This window comes from Mauremys mutica, chromosome 3 (genome assembly GCF_020497125.1).
Source record: "Mauremys mutica isolate MM-2020 ecotype Southern chromosome 3, ASM2049712v1, whole genome shotgun sequence".
Lineage (NCBI taxonomy): Eukaryota > Metazoa > Chordata > Testudines > Geoemydidae > Mauremys > Mauremys mutica.
The window spans coordinates 74,093,644-74,105,341 of NC_059074.1; the positions used below are offsets into that span (position 1 = coordinate 74,093,644).

At 46.2% G+C, this 11,698-nt stretch overlaps 1 protein-coding gene across 1 annotated transcript; it reads right to left on the reverse strand.

Moving 5' to 3' along the window:
• Positions 1-635: 635 nt before the first annotated feature.
• Positions 636-6,887, reverse strand: NDUFAF4 (NADH:ubiquinone oxidoreductase complex assembly factor 4). The gene is made up of 3 exons (XM_045011942.1): positions 6,704-6,887; positions 2,898-2,995; positions 636-1,200 (listed from the first exon to the last, which is right to left on the reverse strand). Exons 1-3 carry the CDS (start codon positions 6,873-6,875, stop codon positions 916-918), a joined length of 555 nt encoding a protein of 184 aa, XP_044867877.1. The 5' UTR covers positions 6,876-6,887; the 3' UTR covers positions 636-915.
• Positions 6,888-11,698: the final 4,811 nt, after the last annotated feature.

An 11,698-nucleotide genomic window follows, 5' to 3' on the forward strand; every position in this document is an offset into this window, starting at 1 on the left:
TTCAAATGCTGCCACTTTACACTGCTGTTTATAAACTGATTGATGAATGACGTACAAAGTTAGCCCCAAAGGTGGAGCTAACTAGAATGGAATAGATGCAGCTAAGCTTAACAGCAGCCATTACAGCTCCATGGTTTAAAGAAGGTGCAAAAGCAATTTCTCCCACACAATTCACCCTCTTTTGCTTTTAATTGCAATTATCCTTCTTTGTGAAGCAAACACCCTCTCCCATCATTTTTTTAATTATAGGAAAAGGGGCTCTGTTGTGTGGTATACCTCTACCTCAATATAACATTGTCCTTGGGAACCAAAAAATCTTACTGCATTATAGGTGAAACCGTGTTATATCGAACTTGCTTTGATCCACCGGAGTGCGCAGCCCCGCCCCCCCGGAGCACTGCTTTACCGCGTTATAGCCAAATTCGTGTTATATCGGGTCGTGTTATATCGAGGTAGAGGTGTATGTATACCTGCAGACTAGTTCCATGAATAAGAATAGGTGCCATGATAAAGATTTCTGCAGAATCACTAGAAAACACTGGTTGAATTAAGTCCAAAGACAACACATTTCCATTTGACTTCTCAGTAAGAGGTGATATTTATTTAAAAATAAAACTGTTTCTGAAAACAACTGGAACAATTTAAGTGGATCATTTATTGTCCTGAACAGATTTCACTGATTGTCTCCTTATTTGGCATAAATGAGACAGGTTATGAACCAGAATATATCAAATACATTGTTTTCACATGCAGCAGTCACACAGAGAATGCAGTCATTTAAATAAAGCATTTTATTGCTACAAGAGGGCAATCTTTAAGAGCCTGAGACCAAATTCCCACACAAACAGTGTATGAGAAGTGTCAAATGAAGACACCAGTGGATCAACCAAGATTTCAGCAATCACTTTAGGAAGATTATAAAACTTTTTTGTCTTTGGGAGGAAAGATCTCCACAGCAAAAGGTATGAAGAATTCTAAGAGAGAGGTGACCTCCTTCAAGTCTATACCGTACTCCTTTGCTATTTTCTCTGCGGTCCATGTTTGTGGAGAAAGTTTATGATCATTGAGAAGAGTCAGAACCTCCACCACAGAAATTTTGCCTTTGGGAATGCTTGGAATATCTAGATCGCTTAAATGACCAAGTTTTGTAAGTCTGCATTCCTGCTGTTTACTTGGGATAATTCCACCTTCATCTTTTACCTAGTGTGGGAGGAGAAAAAAAGTTCAAGTCAATCAGAGTTCTGTTTAGTCTGCGTACTGCATATTTCTCGCCTATTTCTTTTAATTAAAACGAAAACTTTAATTACTATAACAGGCTCTCCAGTTTTTCCATTGTAAAGACGTTGATCCTCATGGATCTCCTCTCTTTCTTAGACCATAAGTCAGTGGTTTTCAATCTTTTTTCATTTGTGGATGCCTAAAACATTTCAAATGGAAATGCAGACCCCTTTGGAAATCTTATCCTGTGGACCCCCAGGGGACCACAGACCACAGGTTGAAAATTACTACCATAGTCCAACACTACTATGTCCTCAAAGCATTGTGTTCTATATAGACCACAGTTTCAGAAACAGTTACCATTGCCAAATGTTCAGCACCTAAATCAATAGCTTAGTTTTCTGAATAGCTGAACACCCACCATTCCCACTGACGTCAGTGGGAACTGCTGGTGCTCAGCACTTCTGAAATTCAGTCCACTGATATAGGTGTTAATGTGAATGTAGATGCCTAATTCAGGAACAGACATATGAAAGTTTTGTCCCATATATTTCTGAGCAGCACCACCTTCCACTGAAATCAGGTGTTCAGCACTTTGCAGGATTAGGTTTTTAGCTTTTCTATTACCAAAATAAAATGGAGATAACATTATTTACATATTTCACAGGGACATTATTGGGGATACATTAACATTTCTAAAAATTTTTTTGTCTTAGATGGAAGGTGTTATAGAAATGCCAAATTTGAGAGAGAGAAAGTGGATGAGGTAATATCTTTTACTGGATCAACTTCTGTTGGTGAAAGAGACAAGCTCTCGGCCTCTACAGAGCTCTTCTCCAGGTCAAGATATTATCTCATCCACCTTGTCTCTCTCATATAGCGGTATTGGCCCCAATACCGCTATAAACAAAAAGTGAAAACAAGCATAAGAGAGGCCTAGGACTAATCTAATTTTTAATCTAATGCCAATATGTTGAGCCTTGCATGCAGATCACACAGACAACTGCTGTTAGTTTATCCATTTCATGGAAAAAAATCTAGATAATTGTACAGGAAAATATAAATAAAACATCTTACCATTTCCTCACCTAAACAGACACAGGACTTCACTGAAAGGGACATCAACATTTTAAGTGATATTTTAATAATTTCTTTACTCTTTGTACTAGCCTCTTTGCTCTCCAGCAGAACTACAAACCCTCTCCCACACAAGTCCCAATTTCTTCTACCACCTATAGCATTAGGAATTCTATCTCCTCTCTAACCTCCTATTTTCCATCGCTTCCACAGACTGGCTGCTTAAACTTCTAGAAACCCAAATCTGTGAGTATACTTTGGGGGCTGTGGCACAAGGAAGGTGCACACAGATGCAGTCTCTATGTGATAGAGAAACATGCTTATATAGACGGCTTCATTAGAGGAAGGAAAACTGGGGGCATAAAGAAAGGTTGATGGCACTCTTAAATAAGGATGTGACCTTGAAATTAGACTTCTATTACACAACAACTGAAATACAAAACAGCAATAAAAAAAAGCTCAGTTTCATCTATTAACAGCTAGTAAGCTACTAAGACAACAGACTTCATAACGCCTATTCATCACATGAGCATTGGTATGTTGCTTTTGTCATCTGAAAAGTGCTTGCTGCTATACCCATTACAGAAAGAAGACATGCTCACTTGCACAGGAGGATCTCTGGAATCAACATAAACCTCTTTTAATAAGGCGAGAAGTTTGTCATCTTTTCTGCGAATTTCCTCTTGGATTTCTGAATCGTCTAAGAAAAAAGATTTAAAGCAGAAAATAACTCTCCCCCCGCTCATATTCTTCATGGTTTATAATGCCTATGAGTAGGGCCATACCAAATTCATAATCCATTCTGGTCAATTTCACAGCCCATAGGATTTTAAAAATGGTAAATTTCATGATTTCAGATATTTAAATCTGAAATTTCATGGTGTTATAATTGTAGGGGTTCTGACCCAAAAAGGAGTTGTGGGGTTCACAAGGTTAATGGGGGGGGTTGCAGTACTGCTACCCTTACTTCTGCGCTGCTGCCTTCAGAGCTAAGCAGCTGGAGAGTGGTGGCTGCTGGCCAAGAGGCCAGCTTTGAAGGCAGAACCACCGCCAGCAGCGGCACCGCAGAAATAAAGATGGCATGGTATGGTATTGCTATCCTTATTTCTGCGTTGCTGCCTTCAGAACTGGGCCTTTGGGTCAGCAGCCACCACTGTCCGGCTGCACAGCTCTGAAGGCAGCAGGCGCAGAAATAAGGGTGGCATGGTATGGTATTGCTAAACTTCCTTCTGTGCTGCTGCTGGCGGGGTGCTGCCTTCAGAACTGGGCACCTGCCCAAGAGCCACCACTCTCTGGCCACCCAGTTTCTGAAGTCAGCGCAGAAGTAAGGGTGGCGATACCATGACCCCCCTAAAATAACCTTGTGACTCCTCTTCAACTTCTTTTGGGCCAGGACCCCCAATTTGAGAAACACTGGTCTCCCCCATGAAATCTGTATAGTATAGGGTAAAAGCACACAAGAGACCAGATTTCACGGTCCATGATGCGTTTTTCATGGCTGTGAATTTGGAGGGCTTTAACCATGAGACATCACACAACTCAAGTGAAAATGAAAGCGTGTGAACACTTCCAGGCAAATCTCATTTTTGCATTAGTTCTGATAGTCACAATACTTAATGTTGTCTCGTACACAGGAAAAGGAGAATCTATTATGGCTATTCAAGAAAAGAAATTGCAATACTAAGCAACAGTCAGGCCTAGTTATACACCTAAAAATTATATCAATTTAGCGACATTGCTTAGGGCTGTGAAAAATGTCATGCCCTACATGACATAGTTAGTTAGGTCAACCTAACACTCAGTGTAGACGCAGTTGGGAATTTTTCCAATGACCTACCTACCACTTCTTGGAGAGGTGGATTAACTACATTGATGGAAAAAACCCTTCCATGGATGTAGGAAGCACCTATACTACAGTGTTACAGTGCCAGTACCACAGCTGTGCCACTGTAGATGTGCCGTTATTCTTCAGAGTGCTGTGCAAACTCTGAATCCATCACAACATGCCTGCCAGGTATTGCAATAGCAGTTGCCCTGTCACGGATAGTGAAACAGACACAGAAGTGACTTGGCCAAAGCAGAGTGAGGCAGAGCCAGGCACTGGTCCTGTGCTTACCTTAATAGGGTCACCTACGCCAGTGGTTCTCAACATTACCAGACTACTGTACCCCTTTCAGGAGTCTGATTTGTCTTGCATAATCCCAAATTTCACCTCACTTAAAAACTACTTGCTTACAAAATCAGACATAAAAATACAAAAAAGTGTCACAGCACACTATTACTGAAAAACTGCTTACTGTCCTCATTTTTAACCATATAATTATAAAATAAATGTATTGCAATATAAATATTGTACTTACGTTTCAGTGCACAATATATAGAGAGCAGCATAAATAAGTCACTGTATGAAATTTGAGTTGCACTGACTTCGCTAGTTCTTTTTACATAGCCTGTTGTAAAACTGGGCAAATATCTAGATGAGTTGCTGCTATTTACACCTATTTACATACCCCTCTGCGCCCCCTGCTACCCGAGTTGCTGCCACACGGCCAGCTACAGAACAGCTTGGAAGTAAGGGCAAGCAAGACTGGGGGTATGGCTACGCTTACAAATCTGCAGCGCTGGTAGTTGCAGCACTGGTCGTCCAGCTGTGCAGGGCCAGCGCTGGTGTGTGGCCACACTCACAGCTACCAGCGCTGGTGTGTGGCCACATTTGCAGTATTTGCAGCGCTGTTGGGAGTGATGCATTATGGGCAGCTATCCCAGCATTCAAGTGGCAGCAACGGTGCTTTTCAAAAGAGGGGGGTGGGGTGGGGCGTAGTGTGACAGGGAGCGGGGGGAGAGAGAGTGGATTTTTGGAGCCAACACTGTGTGTTAGCTTCCTGACTTGAAAAATCAGAACATGTTCCCAATCCCTTACCCTTAACTCTTAACTGCAAACAGCCTGCAGCCAACACGACTCCCTTTCTCCCCTCTGCCCCCGCTGTTTCTGTCAAGCAAACACTCACTCCCTGCCTGCCTCATTATCTCATTTGATTGTTCACAGATTGATCACAGCAAACAGGAGCTGTGTTTGTAGATAAACAGCTCCGGGATCAACGGAGCTCGGAGTTCACAACAAAACAAAGAGAGGCTGCATAACAAAACAAAGAGAATAATTTATAAAAGCATTCTGGGATACATCCTTATACCCTGGAGGCCAATCACAGCGCTGGTGTGTGGCCACACTTGATGACCAGCGCTGCAGCACCCCATGCTGAGTGAGGTGTATGGCCAGCGCTGCAGCCAGGGAGTTGCAGCACTGGAAGAGCCCTGCAGGTGTGGCCACTTACTAATTGCAGCGCTGGTGGAGGCTTTCCAGCGCTGCAACTCGCCAGTGTAGCCATACCCTGGGTTTCCATACAAAGCCACAAAACCCAGAAGTAAAATAACAGGTTGTGAGGTGTGGACTACACCTCCCAGCATAGGCCCTGGAACAGCAGCATCCAGCCTAGCAACAGGGCTACATAGCAGATATTCGCAACAGGTAGCAGCTGGCAGACCCAGACCCCAGAAGGCACCCAGAGGGCACCGGCTGGCGAGATTAAACGTCACTGGCCACACCAGCCCGCATCCGCTCCCATGTTGTGGATTCATGCAAATCCTGCAGGAGAACTCCTCACATAACCCCCTCCTCCCTTTAACTGCCCCCCGTACATCCCCTGCATCCCACCCCCCCCCGTAACCTCCCACCCCCCTGCAACCCTCACACACACACACACACACTCATATCCTGCATCCCACCCTCCATAACCTCCCCCCGCCCATACCCTGCATCCCACCCCCTATAATCCCCCCCACCCATACCCTGAATCCTCCCCCATAACCCCCCCGTGCCCATATCCTGCATTCCACCCCCGTAACCCTCCCTGCACACACCCACACCCTGCGTCCTATCCCCCTGTAACCTCCCACCCATACCCTGCATCTTCCCCAGTAACCTACCCTGCATCCATATCCTGCATCCCACCCCCCTATAACCGTTCCCCCCACAGCCACACCCACACTCTGCATCATAATCCTCCATTAGGGTGACCAGATGTCCCGATTTTATAGGGACAGTCCTGGTATTTGGGGCTTTGTCTTATATAGGCTCCTATTACCCCCCACCCCATCCTGATTTTTCACACTTGCTGTCTGATCAGCCTATCCCCCGTAGCCTGCATCCCACCTCCTGTAGCCCCTCGCAACCCCCCGCATCCCACCTCGCCCCAGAAACCCCCAGGACACCACCACTCCTCCGCGCACGCGCCCCACTGCCCCGTGACCCCCCCGCACGCGCAGCGTGGACCCACCGCCCTGTCACCCCCCACTCTCGCTCCCTAGGGCCCCGTGACCGTGGGGCGCAGCGCCGGCCGCGGGCACTCACCAGGCCGCGGGCCCGGCCTGGCCACGGCGTGCCGGGGGGCGGGCGCGGGCCTGTCCTTGCTGATCTCGCGGGTGGCCCGGTTCTCCAGGTTGAAGTTGCGGAACGCGCGGGTCACCCTGGCGCCCATCACCTCCGCGCAGCACCGGCCCGCGCCGCCCCGCCCCGCGAGCATGCGTAGAGAGCGGCCCGCCCGCCCGCTGCGCCCCACCTAGCGGGCAGGAGGACACCCCGCAGCCGCTCGGAGCCGGGGCGGGACGCTCGGGCCACGAGGGTGCCAGGGGGCGGGGCTCCCAGCACGGTCCCTGCCCGCCGAGGCGCCGAAGCGGGGGGGGGCGCTGGTCAGCGCACGCTGCTGGCTGCCCAGTGTCCTGGCCTGCGGAGCGTCTCCCACCAGTGTCTTGTGCCTGGCACCCGGGCCACCAGTGACCTGGAGTCTGGTCCTTGGGCTAGTCAAGGCATCGCTTTGTGCCTCAGTTTTCCCATCTGTAAATTGATGAGTAATGATGCTGCCCTGCCTTGTACTGATGAAAAGGCACTATGTGAGAGCAAGGTTGGATTATTATTATGCTTAAGGAGTAGGGGAGAAAAGCAGAAGCAGCTGGAGCCCAAAAAAGAAAGAATCTGGATGAGCCCAACACCACCTCACCTTAGTACACTACCACTTGTCACTTTTTTATTTTTCACTCGCTTATTTCTTTCCCTCTACTTTTTCGCCTACTGCACAGGGTACCGGGAGGTTAGGTTATGACTGATCTCAGCAGAGCTGCCTCTTTTCAGTTTATTGTACCTATAAATACATTGTAAGTATGATGTCTCCTAGGATTCAATTAATTTAAAAAAATAAAAGAATGTTCTCCCGCAGCAGCAGTAACTGAGATATCCCTTGTTTCATATGAGGATACTAAAAATGCATGAGATTACATATATCATATATGTATATTCTATATGAAAACTCAAATGCATTTTTAATGTTTTGCAACTATAATAATGGATCTCTCCATTATTTGTGCTGTGGGAGAACATCTTTCTATCTTTAGGCCTCTAAACACTTATGTACATGAGTCAACAGGGCTCTTGTGTGGGTAAAATCATTGGTGTTCATAACGGTGTGAGAGCCCTGTTTTTTTTTCTGATTTTTAGCTATGCTGAAAACCCAAATCTCAGATTGAAGTCAATCAATGGAAGCTCTGGGTAGTCACAATTGAGAATCTGACCATGTGTTTGGCCGTGGAGTCACCTCTCTTGGGGTACAGTTCGAAATATCCTCAAGGTGGCAGACTGGGCTAGGGTTTCCAACTTCCAGAGTTTTAATCACCAGAATGTCCACTTTTTTCAGCATCTTAATATTGGCCATGGTACAGCGTAAGAATAATAGTTTTACAGGTGATTTATAGATAAATTACTTTTTAATTATTTGATTTATAAATTGTGTCCATCATCTCAGCAGAAGTAATAAAACAGAGATAAAAAAGAGTCTATAATAACACCAATGCTACCTGCATGTAAAATAATCCTGGTCAATGACAATCTCAATCAAACAGAAACATAGTATGCAACCCTGAAGTTTGCCAAACTCTGGTTAATGATCTAGTTAAATCTTTATGTGCTGAATGATCCTGATAGCAAGTGTAAAACATTACATTTACTTTTCCTCTCCCCTCAAACCGCACACATTTTTGGCCTCCTCCAAAAGTTATGTCATATCATGATGCCATATCTACCATGTACCCTGCTGAAGAGTGGAACCAGCCCATAGTGATTATATTTATTATTTATTCCAAGCATCTACATTAATTCAAAATATCTTCCCTGTGCTTTTTGTCTGTCAGATTCTTTATTTGGATAAAAGTACCAAATAAGTATTTCTGATGGTCTCTCCTCTTACTGCTATTCTGTGATCAGAAGTGTGTGTTTTTTCTTTATCAGTGCATCACCGTTCTCTTCAATGATACTGTGACAATTTTAGAAGGAGGTATGCAGTACATTATGTGCCCTATGTTGGAGCTTTACAGAACAATTAATCATTACAGGATGGCAGTCTGTGGGCTAGCTTGTGTCACAGGCCTGACTAGGAACAGTGTAGAGGCACGATCCCTCTCCCAGATCCTCTGCGAGCAGAAGAAATGCAGCATTTGCTCTCAGCACACCCATCCAATTCTACTGACCAGTGCATGTGGGGAGGTGTATGCATCAAACCCGTAGACTGTAGTCATACCTGAAGCAGTGGTGGGCTGACCACCACTGACCTAAACATTGCAACCAGCTTGGGCCCTATTGTGCTAGCACTGTAATGACACATAATAAATGCCAGTCTTTCCCCCAAGAAATATACAATTTGAAAGACAAGACATAACAGGTAGATAAGACAAACCAACAAGGTGGCAGAGGAGACAAATATAACAGGATGTGCATCTGGGATTACTGAGCTTCCTCTGGGGTCCTGGAGGAATCAGTCCCTGCATAGCCTTCCCGCAGTTCAAAGGCTGAGATTGTCCATATCATTACACAAGGAGCGGGATGGAACCCTCCCTCTTTGAACCCTCCTATGCTGCTAACCTTCCCTAAAGCCAGATCCTATCTGGCTCTATTTTAGGAACCACTGCACAGTACAGTATGTGTGACAATAGGGACGTAGGAATTTCCAGCCTGGTTCAGACCAATGGTCTGTCTAGTTCAGCATCACTTGGCAGTTAGTGGCTGGCTTGGTTATGCCTTGAAGCACAAGGATTTCTATCTCATAAATGTTTATCCTATTTAATGTAACTGTAATGTTCTTGTTCATGTGAATGTCTTTTCTTGGTGTTCATAGATCCTTGATGGTACAATGTACATTACCATCCCTTAAGAAGTTATAAAAAATCCATTCTGCCTTTGGACTGAAGGCACTAACCTTAATTTGAAACTAAAGAATCTCCCTCTTGGCACCAGGAACTGCTGGCTACTGGGATCAGACTCAACACAGTGATGCTGTCTCTTTAAAGCCTGATGTGACTAACACTATTATATTGGTTCGCAGCAGATGAACTCACCAAAAGGCAGCCAGTTCGTTAAAAATAAAGAGTGATGTCATTTTGTGTCTGTCATTTCCCATCACTAAGCATGGTACCAGGCTGTATGTTTTGCTGATTGCAAAGTACCAGGACTACAAGGTTTTCATTCTAATTCTGGAATCTTTCATACTGATTGCAGCACGCAAAAGATTTGAAATTTTTGAATTGCAGATGTTTTCATGGCATAATTAGGCATTTTATCAATGTAGCTGTATCATTGACAGGTAATATTAACCAGGAGATGGAAACCTTTACCCAACCACATACCAGCATTCATAGTTATTAAAAAGTTGTGACTATATTTTTTCCTTATAACATAAAAACTGAGTGTATTCCATTTACCCTGTTTTATAAGTGTGCTTCGTTGTTACTGAATCAGCAAGCATATTTGAATTGTTCTGAGATATTTTTAGTAAACAATGTGACTCCTAGATATCCCACATACCAAAATGAAGAACACAAGCACATAGGAATTGCTGTGCTGGAACAGGCCAGTGGTCCATCTAGTCTGATATTTTGTCTCCAACGGTTGCCGCACCAGATGCTTCAGAGGAAGGTGCAAGAAACTTCACATTAGGCAGATGTGGGAACTCTGCCCCCCATACTTGGTCTCCTAATCCCTCCCACATCTGAGAGACTTCTTGAAACTGCTCGGCAAGTGTAGGAAGTAGAATTGGTTGGAGAATGAAAAAACACTGGTGAACATTTTCTTTCCCATTTTTCATCAAAATGTTTGTTTGTTTCTGGCCAGCTCTGTAGCTGAATGGAAAATGGATACAATATTTATTTTGTGAGTTAACCAGCACATTTTCTTTATTATTGGTTGATCTATTGTACATTCCCCTGTAGGAATATAGGCCCACATTAGATTTAGGTGAACTATGGTAGTTGAGGGCTTAGCATGAGCAATAGGCCCAAAATATGGGACCAAAAAGCATGAGATTATGAGAAACAACAGTTGTTGTGTTAAACATGTTGTGACCCTTTGGAATACCAGTGTTATCTTATTGAAGGTTTGGCTGAAGTAATAGAAATAAAACACGTTACTTGGGTACTAGGTGCAGTAAGTAATTGGCTATATAAGGAACCCTGCTGCGTCCAATGTGAGGGCACTATTTACAAACCAGCAGTTGCCAGACGCACAGTGGCCTGCCCGGCCCTGTGCTGCCAGCATGCCCCTTCCCCTCAGGGGTGGGCCTATGCCATGCCATACAGCCCCCCCACCCAACACCCCCCGACTCCCTATGGTCAGAGCCCCCCGGACCCACTATGCCCAGCACCCCCCCAGACCCCCCCACAAATGAACAGCACCCTGCACAACACCATCCCTGCCCACAGCCTCACCACTACTGCCCAGCACGCCCCACAGAACCCCCACTCTCTAGTGCCCCAACACACACAGGTCTTCCCTGCCTCTTCACAGCCAGCACCCCTCCAGGCTCCCCACAGACCCACTCCCCCAAGCTTTGCCTCCCCGCTGCACTCACCAGCCCTGCTGGGAGGAGACTGTGTCTGCCGGCAGGGGCGGCTCCAGGCTCCAGCATGCCAAGCGCGTGCTTGGGGCGGTATGCGGGGGGTGCTCTGCCGGTCGCCGGGAGGGTGGCAGGCGGCTCCGGTGGACCTCCCGCAGGCGTGCCTGCGGAGGGTCCCGCGGCTTCGGTGGAGCATCCGCAGGCACGTCTGCAGGAGGTCCATCGGAGCCGCGGTACCGGCGACCGGCAGAGCGCCCCCCGCGGCGTGCTGCCGTGCTTGGGGCGGTGAAATGGCTAGAGCCGCCCCTGTCTGCCGGGCTGAGATGGCAGCGCATTCAGGGCTGAGAATTACTCCGGCCCCTCAGGAGTGACACAATCAGCCAAGCCAGGACCTGCCCCAGCCAGGGTCCCTCAAGATGCACTTGCCTGGAGGGGCCCAGCCAAGCCCTCCACACTGTCTCCCCTTCCACCTG

What these genes read in the sequence shown, in the direction of transcription:
- NDUFAF4 (XM_045011942.1), bottom strand. Translation starts at nt 6,875, where the DNA reads ATGCTCGCGGGGCGGGGCGGCGCGGGCCGGTGCTGCGCGGAGGTGATG. An exon ending in CAGGCCGGGCCCGCGGCCTG is followed by an intron (nt 2,996 to 6,703) that starts GTGAGTGCCCGC and finishes CTTTTTTCTTAG; the next exon opens with ACGATTCAGAAATCCAAGAG. An exon ending in CCAGAGATCCTCCTGTGCAA is followed by an intron (nt 1,201 to 2,897) that starts GTGAGCATGTCT and finishes CTCCCACACTAG; the next exon opens with GTAAAAGATGAAGGTGGAAT.